Source organism: Procambarus clarkii, chromosome 85 (assembly GCF_040958095.1).
Source record: "Procambarus clarkii isolate CNS0578487 chromosome 85, FALCON_Pclarkii_2.0, whole genome shotgun sequence".
In the NCBI taxonomy this organism is placed as follows: Eukaryota; Metazoa; Arthropoda; class Malacostraca; order Decapoda; family Cambaridae; genus Procambarus; species Procambarus clarkii.
In genome coordinates, this window is record NC_091234.1 from 9,061,742 (window position 1) to 9,083,977 (window position 22,236).

Consider the following 22,236-nt stretch of genomic DNA (forward strand, 5'->3'; position numbering starts at 1 on the left):
ACTTTGTTGCTGACTGCTGCGATCAGTCAATTAACGTAATTAATCACTTAAGGTAATTTCTTTTGGTTGTCGTCTGGTGACGATAGTAGAGTAATCTAGGGATTTGTGGAGCTGTGTCCCAGAATCCCGCCTTGCCTGTCTTTGTTACAATTTACAGTGCAACTACTTGTAGGGAGTTGCAAAGAGTGTTCACACTGGGTTGTGATAGGGGGAGTCACTGTTGGACTACCCGCCTAGTTACGTGGGTCTCTCCTGGGGGGCGGGAGGACCCCTAAGCTTGTGATTATAGTAGCTATCAGGGAAACCGAGACACTATTGATTGCATGCTTGTGTCTTCAGTTGATATCCTTCATTTGTTCAGTTAGTTCATGTTGTCAGCCCGAAGTGTCAGCAAGATAGAGCCTGCTGTCACTTCTCGAGGGGCTGTTGAATAGCTGTGTTGCAAATGCCACTTGATGGACAATAACGTAACAATTCGCTGTGGTGTAACTTAGTCTGTGATATTTTTCTTTGATTTGCAATATTGTGTCATCAGTGGGCACACCTGTGTTCAGGTTAGTTCAGTATGCAGCCTCACAGCAAGGGTTGCTATTTAGCTGTTTGTTATCGTGCCACTGGATGGACATTAACGTAACATAAACTCGGTAATGTAGTAGTTAGTCTCTTGTTATTAATAAATTGTTATGTTATAGAAAACGGTCTTTGTTGTCAACCCTTCAACCATATTATTCCACGATATTTCTGCATATTACGATTAAATGTTGATGTGATCTTGATATGACGGCTGTTCTTGGGAATTCGAATTCCAATTCATAGCGCCACATCAAATATAAATATTTGATTGTGAGAACCCGTCGGTTACCCTTTATTAGTTTTAACGTCCTGTTTAACTAAGAGGAGCCAGCGGCCTATTGTGGACAGGTTTTCACCCCTAGTGGTGAAGGCCTGGCGGTTTGCTCCCGCTTTTCCTTTTTCTATTGGACTCATGCTTAATTGCCTTGAGCAGCCTTTAAACTTGTAGTCCACCTCCTAAGGGAGGTAGGCGTAGAAAAAAATCTCACAACTACTGTAGTTAGTATATAATAATAATGATTTATTATAATACAATAGTAGTTTATTAGTGTTGGAAATTTCCAACAAGATCTGCCATTTTGTAGAAAACGCTAACCGATTGCGAACTGGCCGACTTAGGTCCTGGACGACCAGAGCCCGCCGTGACGTCACCGAGTGCCCCGGGAGGCGCCAACGTCAGAGTTGACCTGACTGTGGAGGTGAGAGGATGTGCCTCGGTCAGCTCTCAAGGATTTGAGGCTTTACAAGCCTTTCTCAGTGGATGAGAGCTAGCCATCGCAGCCCACCATCGTTATTGGAGACCCTGCGTTTCTGTGAAGCAAAAAGGAAGCCAAGTTCATTGAGCGGAGGAGTGCCAAACTTGGAAAATTGGTCGGCGACGACGCTGGGCGGCGCCGCTCGACGCTGGGCGGCGCCGCTCGACGCTGGGCGGCGCCGCTCGACGCTGTCGGTCTGGAAGGTGTGGCGTGCAGGCTTAGTTGTGACCGGGTCACATTCACTGAGGGTTTTGGAGGGACGAAACCGTTCCTAGGACAAGGAGCAACGCTTTGTGGAAGGGACGAGTGCGTGCATTAGTGACTAGCTCAGTGCCCACTGGTGAACCAGGATTGGGATAGCTGAATCTCTGGGATTGGATCGGCGATGACGCGAAAGCTTCATGACACCTGAGGACCTGTGGAACGTTCCTGGATCGTCAAGGACCGACTCAGGAAACGTGGGAACCTCACACCATCAAGGGACAGGCGTCATGAGCCAGGAATGTAAAGGTAGATCAAATTTCCCTCCCATTACCCCTTGTTTGAGTAGGCTAGATAAACCACGATATTTGCATATGTATGTTGCAGTATAGCATAAATACTTTAGTAGTAGGATAGGCTGCAGGGCAGCTTGTGTCCAGGACTGTTGGAGAGGACAGTGTGCGTGAACGGCAGGACAGTTGAAGAGGTGGTGGCGAAGAGGCCCTTCTGTGAGAGAGTGTGTGACTCCTGTCTAATCTGCCCAGTTGAAGGAGTGGTTGGAGGTCGTGAAAGAAGAGTTGCTGACGATCTCCAGATTTATTATCCTTATTTTCCTTTTCATGTATTGCTTGTGATTGTATGTGTGATCATGTAATTGTGTCAGTAAATTCATACATTTTATCATTGTGTTTAAGTGTGCCTCCATTATAATATTTCTCTATGAACATACACGAGGGTTATCATAGTACCACCTAGGGAACATCACATTCTCTATAGAAGTTCTTATCGCCTGGAGAGTGGTAAAGCAGCACAGACTTATATAAAAGTGTACCCTAGGCCATCCGACTAGTATCAGAGCCTGACTGGTGGTAACAGGTAACGTAGTGGCTGGAGAGAGGTAAAGCCACACAGACTTTTATGGGAGAGTACCCTGGGCTGACAGTCCAGTATCAGATCTACGGGAGTAGCAACACTCTGGCAACAAACAGTATAGAATACACCCACTGAACTGCATCGCTGGGGTGCAGATATACTAACCCAGCTGGCGACCTTGTTAAGAAGAAGATAGAGAAGACAGGCAGGAAAGGAGTTCCTGCAACCTTTTTGTCTGGCAGGCAAGACTCAGGGAGGTTATTGTTATAAGGTAAGCCTGAGTCTTCCTTCACTTCTCCACGGGTCTAGGTCGGAACTGTTAACAGCAGTTTCCCTGTGGTTGACTGAAGGGCTCCCAGGGTGAATCAGTGGCACCCCCCCCCCTTTAGTGTTGGGAGCAAAGACCTGCGGTGGTGGGCATTGCAGGTCCTCTCCTGTGGGACCAAGGAGACTCCAGTGAATCCCGGGAGTCGGAGGTTCTGAGTATTCTGCCATCTGAGCCCCTAGCAGCCAAGTGCTATCAAAGCCCCAGCCCACCCCCCGTGACAAGAACTGGCGACCTCGCCAGGATTTGAACCACGGTAGCCAAGAACTGGCAACTTCGCCAAGAAGTGTGGATCAGGCTACAGTGTTGCCATGGTATGGTAATCAAGGTACAGAGTTGCCCAAAATTCAAGACAGTGTTGCCAGGGTACTAATGCAGTGTTGCCAGTGAATTCAGTAGTATTGTTACCCAACCAGCTAAGGGACTGAAACGATGAAATTAGTACCTACTAACTTGTCTGTGCTGCCGTGTATGCTCGATGATATAGAGATGGAGGAGGATAAAGTAAAGAAATTTATTAAGACAAGAGATGAGAGAATTTTGGAAGAGTGTACCAAGGACCAGCTCCAGCAAGTGGCAAACCACTTTGGGATCAGGTTGAGGACGACTAAGATAGCGGAGCGAAGGATAGAGATCATGGCACAGCTCACGGCTCGAGAGGAGGCGACGGGAGAGGAGCCATCTCAAGAGGAGCCGTCTCAGGGAGAGAAGCCATCCCAAGAAGAGCCGTCCCAAGGTGAACCGTCCCAACTAGAGCCATCCCAAGTGCCTACCAGTATGGGGAGAACTCACAGTGAACGTGAGAGCAGTGCAAGGTCCAGCTGTAGTAAGAGGAGCCTGCAACTGGAAATAATGAAGATGCAACTGGAAGCCCAGCTGTGACGAGAGGAAAGAGAAGCACAAATGCAGCGAGAGGAGCGTGAGCGAGAAGCTCGGCTGCGGCAAGAAGAAGGAGAGAGACAACTGCGACTGGAGGAGATAAAAGCAAAGAAAGAAGTCGAATCGCGTCGCGTTGATCGTGGGCTGCACAGCGGGATGATCTCAAGGTAAGGGAATGTGACTTACCTACGTTCGAACCTCAAGAAGCTGAGGCGTTCTTCAAACACTTCGAATGGATAGCGACTCTGAAGGAGTGGCCGGAAGATGATTGGGCTGCTCTGGTCCAGGGCAGGTTGACTGATGAGGCCCTGGAAGCCTACAACATGCTGGACTAGAGGAGTGTGCTAGTTACGACATGATTAAGAATGCGGTGCTCCACTCAATCCGGCTGACTCCGGAGATGTACCAGAAGCGGTTCAGAGAGTGTACGAGAGCGTCGGGGAAGTCTTACGCCGAGATTGCCAGGGATATGGAACAGAAATTCCTGCGATGGTTGAAGGCGGAGGAAGCGGAATCGGCGGATGAGATCAAACGACTGATAGTGATGGAGAAGTTTATGTCAGTGCTCCATCCTGAGTTGCGAGTAAGGGTGAGAGAAGCAGGTATTAAGGACCTGAAGGCTGCAGCAGACCGAGCCGACATGCTGGAGGAGGCACTACATCTTAGGAGGGAGGGGCTGCCCAGACACTCGCCTTACCCCTGGTCGAGAGGGAACTTCAGGAGTTCAGGAGTTCAGGAGGAGCGAGGACAGGTGGGTACTCTCCCAAGAGTAGTGTACCCGATGAAGTAACCCAGTTCAAGAGCTCAAGGGACGCCCCAAGCTGTGAGCAGTGGACCTAGCTTGGGAGCGAGTGCTGCTGCCTGGGAACCGACGACAGAGAGTCCTAGGAGGACCCAGGGAACCTCTACCATTGGTGCTACCAGGGTGACTGGTAGAGGGTCGCCCAGGAGAGGCGGTCGGTGTTACAACTGTGGGGGACGAGGACACTTTGCAAGGGAGTGCGGTCGCCCCAGGCACGGTGGAAACGTGGCTTTCACGAGGATAGGAAGCGAAGAAGCCAACGATAACTCAGGTGATATGCCGGTGATGAGGGAGACGAAGATTAACCCCTTTGTGTGTGAGGGGACGGTGAAGATAAGAGGAGCTGATCATGTGCCAGCGAGGATTCTGAGGGACACTGGATCCGACTTCACCCTTGTTAGTGAATCCCTCTTCCCAGAGGACTACAGAAGTTCCAGTACAGGGGAAGCCCTGATGAGGACGTTGGGGAAACAAGTGAGGATGCCCCTTCATAAGGTGACTCTTAATTCAGACTATGGTTGTCAGACTCTCGTGGTAGGGGTCTGTGCTTTACTGCCCAGGATGAAAGCTCAGGTGATCCTAGGGAATGACTCCTGTGGGGGATGTGTTCTCCCGAATTTGATTTAGGGTGAGGAGTATATAGAGCCCTATCGACAGAGCAGCAGGACGGGCGCCAGCAGTGGCGAAATGGAAATTGCGAGAGTGGCATTTCCGGTATGTGCGGTGACGTCGGGACGAGGTGTCAAGGAAGATGATGTGAGCGGATTTAGTCATGCCGAAGGGAACATGCCGGGTGACCTGGGGCTCGATCGTTTGTTCCGGGAAGAGGCCAGAGGACAAGCGACAGGTGAGGAAGGGTCGGATAGGAGTGTCCAAGTTACTGTCACCAGTTCTCTAGGTATTGACCACACCCGTCTAGGTGAGCTGCAAAATGAAGAGTTTCCTGAGTTGGTACGGGAGGCGGAAGGAGGTCTAGCCGGACCCGAGTCACCGACTCACTTCTTTATGGTGAAGGGAGTGCTAATGAGGTAGTGGAGACCGGTTAGGGAAGAAGCGGGTGATGATATGCTGAGAGTGAGGCGTCAGGTGGTGGTGCCAGCGCAGTACAGAGGCGCGGTGCTAAAGCTTGCACACTCAGTTGATCCCGTGGGTCACTTAGGAGTAACCAAGACCTTAAGCCGGCTTCGAGAACATTTTTATTGGCCGGGCATGGACGCGGATGTAAGAAGAATCTGCAAGACGTGTTTCCCGTGCCAGAGGGCGGGGAAGAACGTCCCTGCCATCCCGAAATCACCTTTGGTTCCAGTTCCTGCGTTTGGCCAGGCGTTTGAACGGTCTAATAATCGACGTTGTGGGACCACTACCTAGGACAAGAAAGGCAAATAATTACTTATTAACCATCATGTGTGCTTCGACGAGATTTCCAGAGGCGGTCCCAGTGCGGAAGGTGACATCGAGATGCGACATGGGACACCTTCAGTGGTTCTTTGCTTGGGTAGGTGTGCCCAAGGAGATCCAGTCCGACTGTGGAAGTGTTTTCCAGTCGAGGTGGTTTAGGCAGGCTATTGCAAGCTGGGGAATAGCCCAACTACGATCGTCACCTTATAGACCTCAATCGCAGGGAGCGATTGAGAGGTTCCACTCCACTCTGAAGACCATCTTAAGAGTGTATTGTGCAGAACAGGGAGCGGAATGGGATGAGGCTGTCTGTCCAGCCCTGTTTGCGATCCGAGATGCTATAGTTGAGTCTCTGGGATTCTCTCCTTTCCAGCTAGTGTTTGGGCAAGAAGTAAGGAGCCCGTTATTGATGCTGAAGGAGCAATTGACGGCGGAGAAGACATTAGTGACAATGGAAGAGTATGTGCAGAAATTCCATGAACGATTGGAAACGGCAAAGGAATTGGCTGCTGATCACTTGAAGACAGCTCAAGAGAAGATGTCGATCTGGTACGACAAAAAGGCTGTCCCAAGGGAGTTCGAGGCAGGAGCCAGAGTGATGATGTTGCTACCTGGGAGAGGTAGAGTGACGGAATCACGCTTTGGTGGTCCATACTCGGTTGTTCGGCGTGTGGGTCCTGTAAGTTATGAGATCAGCAAGCCGAAACGCCCCAACAAGACACAGGTATGTCACATCAACCGTTTAAAGCCATACTTCCCTGAGGAGCCAGAGGGCGCGAGAGTGAAGGGAGCAACACAGTCGCAAAAAGGGAAATTGGCTCTGTGTATGGAGATGAGCCAAGTGTTGCCAGTAGAGGAAAGAAAGTGGGCCCGTGCCGATGGTACTCGCCTGTCTAATACAGAAAGTTTGGTACATCTAGAAGAGAGGCTGCGTCATCTGGATCAAGGGAAAAGGAAAGATCTAGTGACCCTGATAAGAAGGAACAAGTCGCTCTTCACAGATGTGCCACGACGGCACAAGAGTGTGGTGCACGAGGAAGATGTGCGCGGAGGAAAGCCAGTCAAGCAGAGCGCTTATCGGGTGAGTTCTGAGAAGAGGAAGATCATGCGACAGGAGGTGGAATATCTGCTAACGAATGATCTCGCTGAGCCCAGCAATGGTGAGTGGAGCTCGCCCTGTGTGCTGGTCAAGAAGAGTGACGGATCATATCGTTTTTGCACCGACTATCGCAAAGTGAATTCCATAACCGTGTCGGACTCTCACCCGATGCCCCGAATAAGAGATTGCATCGACCAAGTGGGAAACGCAAGGTTTGTCACCAAGGTCGATCTGTTGAAAGGATATTATCAAATCCCTTTGTCTCCGAGTGCGAGAAAGATCTCAGCGTTTGCTACTCCAGATGGATTGTACCAGTACAAAGTGCTTCCATTTGGTATGAAGAACAGCGGAAGTTGTTTTCAGAGGATGATGAACGAAGTGCTAAGAGGGATGGAAGGCTGCGCCGTGTACATAGATGATATTGTGGTGTACGCCGATAGCTGGAAACAACACATGAATCGACTGACGGAGTTGTTCCAACGATTGGAAGAAGCGAACCTGACAGTTAATCTGGCCAAGAGCGAATTCGGAAAGGCCCGATTAGAATACTTAGGTTTCGTCGTGGGTCAAGGGGAAGTGACTTCAGTAGACCAGAAAGTGATAACAATCAAAGAATATCCGAATCCCAGGACGAGAAAAGAATTGTCGCGATATTTAGGGATGATTGGATACTATAGAGGATTTTGCAAGAACTTCTCGACAGTGGCACACCCTCTGACTGAGTTGCTATCTAAGAACGTTAGATGGAAGTGGAGGGAAGCTTGCCAGGAGTCTTTTGAGAAGACTAAGAATTTGTTGACTGAAGCGCCAGTGCTGATTTCGCCTGACTTTGAGTCAGACTTTATCTTGTACCTCGACGCTAGCAACGTGGGGATTGGAGCCATGTTAGCTCAACAGAAGGACGGAGTCCACCGTCCAGTGGCATTCTACTCGAAGAAAATCGAAAAGTACCAGAGGGCTTATAGTACAGTGGAAAAGGAAGCCTTAGCCCTGATCCTGGCACTGAAGCATTTCGACGCCTATGTGGGGTGGAGGTACTAGACCGGTGCGAGTGTTCACCGATCATAATCCGTTGACGTTCGTGCACAGGATGAAGAACTCGAACCAGAGGAGAACAAGATGGGCCCTACTGTTACAAGAGTACTGGCTGGAAATCAGGCACATTAAAGGAAGGGAGAATGTGGTAGCAGATGCCCTCTCCCGGATTTACTAACCGATATGACTCTTATTTTAAGAGGAGGGGTATGTTACTGTGCCTTCTCCTATTTCTTTCGTTTGCCTGCTTTAAGAGTCATATCAGCTCTCCCTACTGATTCTCTGAGATACAGGGAGTCTGTTGGTATTTGTGGCGACCAGACCGGCTGCCAGATAAGGGAGAAATTTACATTATAAGTTGTAGGTAAGGGGAAGGTGGCGCCCTGATATAAATGAAAGAGTACCCCCTACCTGCAGATCCGCCATTTTGTAGAAAACGCTAGCCGATTGCGGATTGGCCGACTTAGGTCACGGGCGACCAATCAGAGCCCGCCGTGACGTCACCGAGTGCCCTGGGTGGCGCCAACGTCAGAGTTGACCTGACTGTGGAGGTGAGAGGACGTGCCTCGGTCAGCTCTCAAGGATTTGAGGCTTTACGAGCCTTTCTCATTGGATGAGAGCTAGCCATCGCAGCCCACCATCGTTATTGGAGACCCTGCGCTTCTGGGAAGCAAAAAGGAAGCCAAGTTCATTGAGCGGAGGAGTGCCAAACTTGGAAAATTGGTCAGCGACGACGCTGGGCGGCGCCGCTCGACGCTGAGGATCTGGAAGGTGCGGCGTGCAGGCTTAGTTGTGATCGGGTCACATTCACTGAGGGCTTTGGAGGGACGACACCGTTCCTAGGACAAGGAGCAACGCCTTGTGGAAGGGACGAGTGCGTGCATTAGTGACTAGCTCAGTGCCCACTGGCGAACCAGGATTGGGATAGCTGAATCTCTGGGATTGGATCGGCGATGACGCGAAGGCTTCATGACACCTGAGGACCTGTGGAACGTTCCTGGATCGTCAAAGACCGACTCAGGAAGCGTGGGAATCTCACACCATCAAGGGACAGGCGTCATGAGCCAGGAATGTAAAGGTAGATCAAATTTCCCTCCCATTACCCCTTGTTTGAATAGGCTAGATAGGCCACGATATTTGCATATGTATGTTGCGGTATAGCATAAATACTTTAGTAGTAGGATAGGCTGCAGGGCAGCTTGTGTCCAGGACTGTTGGAGAAGACAGTGTGCGTGGATGGCAGGACAGTTGAAGAGGAGGTGGCGAAGAGGCCCTTCTGTGAGAGTGTGTGACTCCTGTCTAATCTGCCCAGTTGAAGGAGTGGTTGGAGGTCGTGAAAGAAGAGTTGCTGACGATCTCCAGATTTATTATCCTTATTTTCCTTTTCATGTATTGCTTGTGATTGTATGTGTGAACATGTAATTTGTGTCAGTAAATTCACACATTTTATCTTTGTGTTTAAGTGTGCCTCCATTATAATATTTCTCTATGAGCATACACGAGGGTTATCATAGTGCAACCTAGGGAACATCACGTTCTCTATAGACGTTCTTATCGCCTGGAGAGTGGTAAAGCGGCACAGACATATAAAAGTGTACCCTAGGCCATCCGACTAGTATCAGAGCCTGACTGGTGGCAACAGGTAATGTAATGGCTGGAGAGAGGTAAAGCAACACAGACTTTTATGGGAGAGTACCCTGGGCTGACAGTCCAGTATCAGATCTATTGGAGTAGCAACACTCTGGCAACAAACAGTATAGAATACACCCCCTGAACTGCATCGCTGGGGTGCAGATATAGTAACCCAGCTGGCGACCTTGTTAAGAAGAAGATAGGGAAGGCAGGCGGGAAAGAAGTTCCTGCAACCTTTTTGTCTGGCAGGCAAGACTCAGGGAGCTTATTGTTATAAGGTAAGCCTGAGTCTTCCTTCACTTCTCCACGGGTCTAGGCCGGAATTGTTAACAGCATTTTCCCCGTGTTTGACTGAAGGGCTCCCAGGGTGAATCAGTGGCACCCCCCTTTAGTGTTGGGAGCAAAGACCTGCGGTGGTGGGCATTGCTGGTCCTCTCCTGTGGGACCAAGGAGACTCTGGTGAATCCCGGGAGTCGGAGGGGCTGAGTATTCTGCCTTCTGAGCCCCTAGCAGTCGAGTTCTAATAAAGCCCCAGCCCACCCCTTGTGACACCAGAGACATGGCTCACCTTAACAGTGACCAGAGACATGGCTCACCTTAACAGTGACCAGAGACATGGCTCACCTTAACAGTGACCAGAGACATGGCTCACCTTAACAGTGACCAGAGACATGACTCACCTTAACAGTGACCAGAGACATGGCTCACCTTAACAGTGACCAGAGACATGACTCACCTTAATAGTGACCAGAGACATGGCTCACCTTAACAGTGACCAGAGACATGGCTTACCTTAACAGTGACCAGAGACATGGCTCACCTTAACAGTGACCAGAGACATGACTCACCTTAACAGTGACCAGAGACATGGCTTACCTTAACAGTGACCAGAGACATGACTCACCTTAATAGTGACCAGAGACATGGCTCACCTTAACAGTGACCAGAGACATGACTCACCTTAACAGTGACCAGAGACATGGCTCACCTTAACAGTGACCAGAGACATGGCTCACCTTAACAGTGACCAGAGACATGGCTCATCTTAACAGTGACCAGAGACATGGCTCACCTTAACAATGACCAGAGACATGGCTCACCTTAACAGTGACCAGAGACATGACTCACCTTAACAGTGACCAGAGGCATGGCTCACCTTAACAGTGACCAGAGACATGGCTCATCTTAACAGTGACCAGAGACATGGCTCACCTTAAAAGTGACCAGAGACATGGCTCACCTTAACAGTGACCAGAGACATGGCTCACCTTAACAGTGACCAGAGACATGGCTTACCTTAACAGTGACCAGAGACATGACTCACCTTAACAGTGACCAGAGACATGGCTTACCTTAACAGTGACCAGAGACATATCTCACCTTAACAGCGAGGAAATTTGGTGTTGGAGTATGTGTGATATACGGGTCGTTGGTGTGCCTCTGAAAGACTTAGTAGAGGAAGGCAATCATGGAAGCTCTTCAGTTCTCTGAAGGTAATGAAACAAGTAATGGTTCTCTAAGGAACGTGTTTCAGTTAGGTAGGCCAAGGAAATCACTATAGTTTGCCATACAAGTGATTTCATCTCTTTATAGTAAAATGAGGAGAAATCAAAGTTTCTTAATTTGTTATAAGATGTGAGATTACAGTGTAGGAGACCCGTTAATGCAGATGTACTCACCTAGTTGTGCTTGCATGGGTTGAGCTTTGGCTATTTGGTTCCGCCTCTCAACTCTCTATCAACTGATGTACAGGTTCCTGAGCCTACAGGGGTCTATCATATCTACAATTGAAACTTTGTATGGAGTCAGTCTCCACCACCTCACTTCCAAATGTATTCCCTTTTTTAACTACTCTGACACTGAAAAAGTTCTTTCTCATATCTCTGTGGCTCATTTGGGCAGTTAATTTCTACCTGTGTCCCCCTTGTTTTAAATAGCCCGTCTTTATCTACCCTATCAATTCCTTTGAGACTCTTTTATGTGGTGATCATGTTCCCCCAACTCTTCTGTCTTCCAGCGACGTGAGGTTTAATTCCCGTAGTCTCTCCTTGTAGCTCATACCTCGCAGTTTGGGTACTAGTCTGGTGGCAAACCGTTGAACCTTTTCTTTTTTAGTCTCATGCTTGATTAGATATAGACTCCATGCTGGAGCTGCATATTTTTTTTATTTATTTATTTTGAGATATATATAAGAGTTTTTACATTCTTGTACAGCCACTAGTATGCGTAGCATTTTGGGCAGGTTCCTGGATACGACTCCCATGAAGAATCGTTTTTACAACCAAGTACCCATTTTACTGTTGAGTTAAACAGAGGCTACAGTTAAGGATTTGCACCCAGATACTCCCCGGCCACGATACGAACCCATGACAAAGCAGGATATTGCAGGATTGGTCTGACATATGTGGTATACAAAGTTCTGAATGATTTCTTACACAAGTTTCTAAAGGCCGTTCTCATGTTGGCCAACCTGGCATATGCTGCTGATTTTATCCTCATGATATGGGCTTTAGGGGATAGGTCTGGTGTGATATCATCCCCCAAGTCTTTCTCTCTCTCTTACTCTTGAAGAATTTCATTTCCCAAATGATACCTTGTATCTGGTCTCCTGCTCCCAACACCTATCTTTATTATATTACATTTCCTTGGGTTAAATTCTAACAACCATTTGTTGGACCATTCCTTCAGTTTGTCCAGGACTTCTTGAAGCCTCAAGCAGTACTCCTCTGTCTTAACACTTCTCATAATTTTGGCATCGTCAGCAAACATTGATGTATCTGTGTCTTTTTCCTCGTGTTCTCAGCCTTTATGATGAGTGTCAGAGTAATGAGGAGAGCGGGAAGCAGCCGAGTGTACATCATCTCTCACAGTGTGGTGAGTAACAGAGGTGTGAGTACCCCGGGTGGTCGGGTTGGATGCCAGGGACGGAGTGGTGTGAGTACTGTCAGGTCCCCAGACCTCATGGCAATGGTCGGCCTTGGATGATCACCCAGAGATTATGACAAGATGGATGTAAAGCCGTTTTCATGAGCGAGTGGACTTAATGTCTTGGATCTGGAGTGGTTGGAGTCAAGATGCTGGAAGAGTTCTTCAAGGATAGTAAGGGAAGATGGAAGCCCAGGATGCCTAGGTTTCAGTTCAATCTTGTTTAATATTTACTAACCTTAAGATTTAAACAAAAAATCGCTTGTTTCAACTTTGAATAAATATGAGATTTTTAACAAGCAGGGTGACCATCTCCACAAATAATGCACTGATGTGGATAGGCCTGGCAAGCTGATCAGAAGCGTCGAGCAACAAGTGTGATAAAGTGTATCTGTATTCCGACAAACATCGTCTCCATGATTGAAGGGTTTCATAAATTACACTCGACGAGGAAGTATCCATGAAGGGGATTTGCCCAATTGTGTCCAAGGATTGAATAACACATAAGGGCATCAACCACTATTACGTAATTATATGTATAGTCTCTTCTTTACTTAGATGGTTTGATAAATGACTTGTAATCAGCTTCTGTTGCATAATTACAGATTATTATTACAGGTCGTTACCCATGGGGCTTGATGAGGATATTCCTCGTGTCGTATACGGTGGCTGTCGCATTTTTCTTCACACGGTACTTACAGCAGCAGGTAAGTAGTTATAAACTGACACGTGTAGCTTCCTTTAATTCAGTGTTTTACATTATTGCACTTGTTTTATTTTTTATTTAACCAACTGGGGAGCTCGTCATCCCTCCATGAAGTACAGGGCCACATCTTCATTACACACAATTTTCATCTTTGTAACATTTTCACGACCATAACAGACTCTTCCAGTTCTCGTATGAAAACAAAATATGTAGATGATGTCATATAGATTACAAAAGCTTCAAAGGAAGCCTATGGAAGAACAACAGAGATGAATCCCCATTTAACCTTTGACTTCCCCTTGATTCAGCTGATAAAGTGTTGTCAGTTATTTGTACTTACAGAAGGTAGATGATGCATTATTTAATTTAAAAGAAAAATATGAACATTTTGGGAAGTTTTAATTGTAGTTTATAACTGAAACAAAGAAACACTTGCTAAATGACTACAACTACCACCAATGCCATTACCTATACACTATTTGCACAACAACCATCACTACCACCATCATCTTGGTTGATGATTTCAACTTATGGCATCTAAAATGGAAAAAAATATGGCAAATACAGTCATTCCAGAAAGCATCTTAGGAAGAAGTCTAAATGAACAGTCACACACAAATGACCTCATGCAAATGTATGAGAGTTTTCCTTTAAACAGCAAATAGTAGAACCAACTAGAAAGGAGAACATCGTAGATCTTATTTTCACAAACAATGATGAGCTCATTAGGGTCATAACAATTACCAATACATGTTACTCCTATCACAACCTAATAGAAGTTCAGACAAGCATGACCTGTGCAGCCAGTCTCAATTTCAAAATGAGGAGAATTCAGTATATTCAATTTCAATAACAAACTGATTAATTGGGAACTAATAAACCAGGACAACGCAGAAATATGCTGGGAAGAACAGCTAGATAATGCAACTTTAACTAGTGTGTCGAGAACGTAGGCACAATAGTACAAGATATATGTGGAAATCACATACCATTAAAGAAAAAAGAGAAAAAGAGGCAAATTGGAACGAGAACGGCACTCCCTCTATATGTGAAGAAAATAAATCACAGAACATCTCAAATGTGCCACTCTATCCTGTGACGGTAACGCGTTGGTGTTCGGCTGTTCAAAGCTAGGGGTATGGCCTCGTCACATAGAATTAAAAAAAAATAGAAAATCTGGAACTTCGTCTGTGGTAAGGTAAGGAGAAGACACACAAAACACAAGTAAATTTTAACAATGAAATTTTAATTACGTTAAATAAACAAAACATGAATAAAATGGACATACAAATTCGTATAATAGAATTAATCAATCAAAATAATAAGAATAATTATATGACAAAATGAAAAGTTACGTTAAGACAAGTGAGCAATAACAAGCTGTGCAATATACAATAAAATGAGAGGTGCAGGAATATTGGCTTTAAGCTATCACCTCTCTTAGTACACGTAAGCCAAAGCTCAGTCTACCAGGAAGAAGTGTTAACCATATGAAAGCACTGAATATTCTGAGGACTGAGGTCGTGGCGGCCCCAGACATCAAGTAGTATGGTGGGTGGAGTGCAGTTGCAGCCAGACCGGCGGCCAATCATCGAGGAGCCGGCAACAAGACAGGTAGTTTGGCGGTTTGAGGCTGAGCAGGTGTTCCTGGCTGCATACGTTGTGCGCTCTGGCAAACCTTGCTGGTGTTGTTGTCATTGTTGGACATTTCTTCCATAGTAGTTTTATATAGATGTATCGACGTATTTTTGGAGGGAAGAGCAGGCTCAATCTCTTGAAGGAGATTATCGTCACAATCCCAACAACGACTAGGTGGAGATATGGAAATGCTCGAGCTTAAGGTGCAGAGAATCATATAATTCAGGAGAGGCAAAGAGTACAAATGGCTATAAGTGCAAAAGAGAGGAATAAAAAAATTCTTGTTCTCAAGTTCAAAATTTAGAATAAAATTTACATATAGCATTGGACCTTGAACAAGTGTGATGGAATGTTTACAAATAACAAAGAAATGAATGAAATACATAGGCTACAGAACGACTCAGACTCCTTGAATTCTACATTCATCAAGACGTGCACAACATCACATCACAGGCTGTTGTGCATCTGTGCATCCTAAGTATCTGTTGGATAGGAAGCCTAGATACCGGTGTTATCCCTTACGTACTCAAAACAATGGAGATCGCGCCACATCAAAAAGGAAGTAGTAAATCAGATACGAATAATTATAGACCAATGACCCTAACAACATTTGTCATACAAATCTTTCAAAGAGTGCTAAGAAGTAAGATCACTAATCACATGGACTCGCAATATCTATATAACCCTGGACCACTTGGTTTCAAAACAGGGTGCTCTTGCCTCTCACAATTGCTAGATCACTTTGACATGGCAATAAATGCCACAAGAGGAAAGCACAATGCTGACTTATTATACACAGACTTTGTAAAAAGCTTTTGACAAATGTGACCATGGTGCTATTGCACACAAAAGCATTCAAAAGTAATTACTAGCAAAGAAGGGAAGACGGATCCTTAACTTTCAAACGATGAGAAATCAGAGTGCAATAGTTAACAAAGTAAAATCAGGATCATCCAGAGGGAAAAGCTCCGTCCCCCCAAGGTACCCTGCTTGCTCCTGTATTTTTTTTCTTCCATTTATCAGACATATGCAAGTAAACAATCTATTGTGCTGTGTCATCCTTTGCATATGGCACTGGGATTTTGATAAGAGTAGACAATATAGAGGACACAGAAAACCTCCAGTCTGATGTTCAGGTCATTCAAAATGCCACAGATAATATGTTTAATGGAGCTCATGTGTTCTGAAAGAAACGAAAATATAAAAACGGAAACTATAAAATCACAGTTAAGGTGCTAGGTGACGATGCACCGAAACTTCCTCAAACACAATAAATTTTTGTTGTGAATAATCTTCATGGTAAATGGTCCAACGTTTTCTAATAGATCAACATCAAACCATGAAAAGAAAAAAGTTATAAAAATTGCAAAAAAAATCCCGATTTGAAATTAGTGATAAAAATCTTAAAATGTCAATAATTGTTATTTTATTAGCAGTTGGAGAACATATGTGGGAACCGACCTGTGAGATTTTTATTTATTTAATTTATATGAATTTATATATACGTTAATTTATATACTTAGATAACAATTTGTATAATGATAAGTGGACTGTATTTCTGCAATAATCTCATAATCTCACAAATCGATCCTCTACACATTAGGGGGTTTATTAAATTTATATATATGCAGCCAATCAAACTACAGTAATAGACTACATACATTGAAGAGGTTCCTTATCTTATTGTACAGCAGGCCTTAGTCCACCAGGTATAACCAGGATGTAGACACCACATTTTCCCTCTTTGAGGTAGCTTCCATCACCCTGGTAACTGATGCACAAAGCATGCTTCCTCGTCTTGACCTGTCAAAAGGGCGCTAGCTGTGAAGCCAGAATCCTAGTATATGACAGGTATATCAGAGAAAACACTGTACAAGGAACCATGAAGACCTGGCTAATTACCTTTAGTATGAGGCGATCTTATGCTCTAACCGATATCTAATGACATTAATGGCCATAAATGATAGATAAATGGGTTTCGGTAGAACACTTAACTTGAATTTGTTGACAGCGTGTTGATAATGATACACCTTTGGTTTCCATAACACTTCGTCCAAGTAAAATTAACAGGAGCCGTATTTGCTCCCGTGAGCCTCTGGTCTAAGTCTAACAATGGCTGCCCCTCCTTCCTCACTGACGCTACTGGCCTACATTGTCCAGATGACAGTAAGTGATAGAAGGGTCACATTTACTCTACTTTAATTCTGATAATTAAGTTAATTTATATGAGATGTTTTTATGATGGTAAAGTCCAAAGACTAATGTATTTAAGAATAATTCCCACCATAATAGGTGGTGAATTTTTAATAGTGTGTGGTAATGATATTCCGTTTTCTGTAGACGGTAATTCCACTACAAGTTACGTTTTCTATGGGTTAACTTGTTTATACAATACAGCAGCAATTATCTGTCTGTATGATATTATTATTAAATGGTGTCGGATTTTCCGACATAATTCCCCAGGGGCTGCTCACGGGTCGAAGTCCTATTTAGAACAGACGAACACCGATACTCCTCCTTCGAATTATTAGATTAGTTTGATGTTAGTAGTTAGTAATCACACATTTGTGCGTCTGTTCGTACAGGACGGATGTCCCGTACTAGAGTTGCAGGGGTTAGAAGTCTAATGCGATTTCATTTCCCTGTTAACTCTTGAAAGGCTAATATTCAAGCCTAAATACATATTATTTAACTCAGAAGACTGAATGTGATCAAGTACTACAGTCAAGTATGATTCAGGGACTGCAGTGAGATCAGTGACATTAGATATAACTTGAAATTTGTTCAGGTAACTGGTCACTGATATATAAACACTGAGGCCCATGGAATACATCTTGATTAAATAATAAATGTATCAAATCAGTCATCAGATTTATTGGGGTTTAATTTAGTTAATTGATTCAGAAGATTGAATAGCTCATCATTAAAGTAAAGTATGGTTCTGAGACTGCAGTGGGTTCAGTGACATTGGTCGCAGTGACTTGTAGCTGTTTTAGGCTACTGTTCACTGATTTGCCACTGAGGCCTCATGAACTCATCTCCAGCTTCAAATGATGATACTAACATCAACCTCTGTTACTATAGTCAGCTGTAATCTCCTTAGTATAATGCTACTGGAGAAATATAAACAGCTGACAAATTTAGATTTCTATTGGTATTGTTTATCTGCAGGCATAGGTCTCCTCAAGCTTGATACTGGGCCTGAGAGTAATTTACCTCCTGCAGAGTTTAACATGGTTATACCCTGATATTTAGTAGGGCTACTGATGAATCGATGACAATAGTCTGTCCCTACAAGGAGACCGAAGTCGGTGAGGTGATCAGACTTAATATTATCTGCCAATTTTATTCCTCTATTTCTCAGGAATTTGGCTGTTGCTCTCAGACCTTGAACTTGTAGGTCTACTGGTATTTTGTCCACCACAATGGCTTGTACTCTACAGACGTACCTGCCTAAACATACTGATGGTTGTACCACCTGGTAGACTTGAGGTCCTGCATCTGTTACAAACCCTGAGATATTGAATGACATCTGGGCTACAGGCTTTAATTGTAGTTCATCTGCCAACTTTTTAGTGACAAATGTTCTCTGGGATCCTTGGTCAAACAACACACGGGTATGGACCTTGGCCCTCTTATTCAGGATGGTAATTTGGGCAGTAGGTAAAGTTGTATTACCTTTAGACTTTGCTGATTGGACACTCTTTGTTTGTTGCACCTTGCAGTACTGTACTGTGGTGGGAATGCTATCTTCCACCTGGGGTCTTGAATACGTTAATTTCGGATATTTGCACAGTGCTGCATGGTGCCTACCTCTTCTACACCTGTTACAGGTGTTGAATTGGGTATCACAATAGTCTATGTTGTGTGACTTGAGACACCTCGAACATCTCCCTAATTCCTGGAGTCGCTCAATACGAGTGTCTCTGACTGGATAATTAGCACAACAGTATGTTGAATGTTTCATTTTGCAGAACATACATGTCCATCAGCCTACTGCACGTTTGGAAGTTACTGGTTTGGGTGAACTAGTAACAGTAGGCTTGGAGGATGCTGCTGCATTGTCAGATTTTCTGCACCTTGATGTTTGAGTAATTGGTTGATGTTTATTTGGGGTAGTTGTTTTACCCTTTAATTGACTCTTATTTTCTATTTCTGAAGGCTTGCAAGAGGCTTTAACTTCCTCATTTGCTCGTCGTTTGTTTATGATGGAATGTAAACCTTCAATGATGTCCTGTACTGTCAGGATGGTGTTATGTTGATGTGAATATAATTCATCTAGTATGTTGCTGGACAATTTTCGTTGAAGGACTACTTTGGTATCCATTCACTAGTAGTTTTATCAACCTTAAGACTGAATGTTCTTAGTAGTGACTCTAACTCCAAGCTGAAGGATTGTAATGAGTCAGCAGTCTGATCAGGTTGAGGTAAGTCCAGCAATTGTAGTACTAGATGTATGACAGTTTTCTCATTGCCAGCATTATTCCTAGAAGACTGGACTGGGAAATTAGTGCTGTCGCTATTTTCATTTACATTTTCTACTACTGGTTCAGCTTCACCTCTAGTTTGGAGACATGTTAACTTAGTAGCCTCAGGTATTGGGTTTTCAGAATCCACAGAGACTGTGGATAAATTGTCTGAGAACTGCTTAATTTCTGGTGGTATAATATTGGGTGAAGCTTTACTAGGTGAAGCTTTATCCTTGATGATTAAAGGATCTAATCTGGCTTGACATTTATTCTCAAAAAGATCCAGATCATCCATAACAGTATCAACTTTATTTGATGTACTCGCTATTTGTTCTGATTCAATTATCCTGTGTAAATGTTCCAACCTGCCTTGAGTTTCTTCTTCATATTGTGCTAGGTCAGACAGGAATGGTTCCACATCTTCAACTACTACGTCGTCGTGGACTTGATTTTGGTAAGATTTCCTATTTGCTTTCAATATATGCAATTGGGTTTGAATCTGTAATAGTGGTATTTTCAACCGATGATAATTAATTACAGGCTCATATAACAACTGTACATATTGGGCGAGATCTCTTGTTAGTTGGCGTTTGCTTGCTACTAAAGCACGCTTTGCTTTCTGTGGATTAGTCATGGTGACTTGTTAATTGGGCACCACTGGCTCATAAATTGTGAGCAAGTACTGATGGTAGCCTAGGGTTAAATTTTGCACTCACTAGGCGATAATCCTACTTCTACTAGAGGTTAGCACTTAAAATTAATACACATTATATATATATACAATCATACACACTAATGATTTGAGTGATAAACCAGTGTCATGGAAGTACCTTTAGGTTAGCTCTTCTATATCACCCTAGGATGGTAGAGACACTAATTAATCACTCAAAGGTGTAATGATCATAAGTAAATTATTATATATACAACTCAACTCGAGTTGATAAAAATTACACCCAAAATAGGGTCTGGACCATTCATTAATGGTGTTAGGTTGTTCAATATAGTACAACTGACTATGGTAATAATGGGACTAGGATGAACGATAAATAGTTCAAGTAGTCAATGGTAATTTCCTACCCTGTTGTGGGTTGGCAATTAGTAAATATTATACTGTGATCACTAGTGCAATATATATTAAATAATTCTCTATTTTGGAGAAATAATATACACAATTATTGATAATAGCCTCTTAATTGCCTCTATAAAACTTCTAATATTATCTAGAAGTATTAAATATTATTAGTGACCTCGCGAAATAAACTCCACAAAATTCGTAGATAATCTTTCACGAAATTTAACACCACGAAATCCGTGAACAATCTTGCGACACAGCCACTAATTTGGCTGGCTTCAATATTAGCGCTGTCATTTCACAGAATAACACGCCACCAAATCTGTGGGTGTGCATGAAACCGCTGACGAGGCTGATCTGAACTGAGCGGGGCTCGTGAACTTCACTTGAGGCAACGCCGCCGTCTTTGACTGCTGGCCTTTGTTTAAATCACACTGCACTAGTGGTTTAATGAATCCACTGGTTAACTGGTTCATCCGGTACTAAGATGACCAAATGTGGGTTCAGAGGACCAAATAATCCGGTTCGAAGGACCAAATAATGTGGGAACCGACCTGTGAGATTTATATTTATTTAATTTATATGAATTTATATTTACGTTAATTTATATACTTCGATAACAATTTGTATAATGATAAGTGGACTGTATTTCTGCAATAATCTCATAATCTCACAAATCGATCCTCTACACATTAGGGGGGTTTATTAAATTTATATATATGCAGCCAATCAAACTACAGTAATAGACTACATACATTGAAGAGGTTCCTTATCTTATTGTACAGCAGGCCTTAGTCCACTAGGTATAACCAGGATGTAGATACCACATTTTCCCTCTTTGAGGTAGCTTCCATCACCCTGGTAACTGATGCACAAAGCATGCTTCCTCGTCTTGACCTGTCAAAAGGGCGCTAGCTGTGAAGCCAGAATCCTAGTATATGACAGGTATATCAGAGAAAACACTGTACAAGGAACCATGAAGACCTGGCTTAATTACCTTTAGTATGAGGCGATCTTATGCTCTAACTGGGTCACCCTATCTAATGACATTAACACTTTCGCACTCTCGGTGCTCAAAAAAAAAACAATACCCAGATGCTTTCGGCACTTCGCGCGCCTATGCGGTAAGACCGAAAAAGTGTACACTCTTTTGACTGTCCTGACAACAATTGAAGGAGCACGTATTTAAATTTGGTATCACTGTGTTCGCAATGAAATTGTCTATAAGAGCATACCTATAAAATGCCGCCCAAGCATAAGGAGTATCAACACCAAATAAAAAAACTATGCAGATCACTCGCCGAGAGCGCCAAACAGCAACAAAATGTTTCCACTCTCTTAATGGTTGCGAAGCCTACAGTTGTCCTACATCGCTAATTTTGGTGTCATTGGAATCGCAATAAAATTCTCTACACGGACATATGCATATGAATGTTTAATATAGGTAATTGCCCACCCGCAAGAGTGTGTGAAGTGGAGAGTAGTTTGCCGCGAGCGCACTGGCGAAAACACAGGGGGGAAATCATGCTTGGAAAGTTTATACGTTTCCTGACCCTACTTTTCTATGTACGTATTTCTTTTTTATACCAATGTGTTCGCAATAAAATTTTCTATAATATGAACTGTATAACATTTGTACAAAGCATGTGTAAGAGAAGCGCCAAATATAGAACCACGTCGCTCAGTATGCGTTCGCGGCAGAAACGAACGCATTGTTTTCGTTCGTTTGATGTTTGTCATGTTTATACTTGTTGAAACATTTTATAATTTGTATGACAGTGATCGCAGTAAAATTCCCTACACAGACATATACATAACACATACAAATATTTCCCACGTGTTGGATATATCAAT

General features: G+C 44.1%; 1 protein-coding gene across 1 annotated transcript; it reads left to right on the plus strand.

Annotated features, from left to right (window-relative positions):
* Positions 1-3,216: 3,216 nt before the first annotated feature.
* LOC138358652 (putative mediator of RNA polymerase II transcription subunit 9) lies at positions 3,217-3,609 on the plus strand. The gene has a single exon (XM_069316718.1). It carries the CDS (start codon positions 3,217-3,219, stop codon positions 3,607-3,609), a length of 393 nt encoding a protein of 130 aa, XP_069172819.1.
* The last annotated feature ends 18,627 nt before the right edge of the window (positions 3,610-22,236 follow it).

What these genes read in the sequence shown, in the direction of transcription:
- LOC138358652 (XM_069316718.1), top strand. Translation starts at nt 3,217, where the DNA reads ATGGAGGAGGATAAAGTAAAGAAATTTATTAAGACAAGAGATGAGAGA.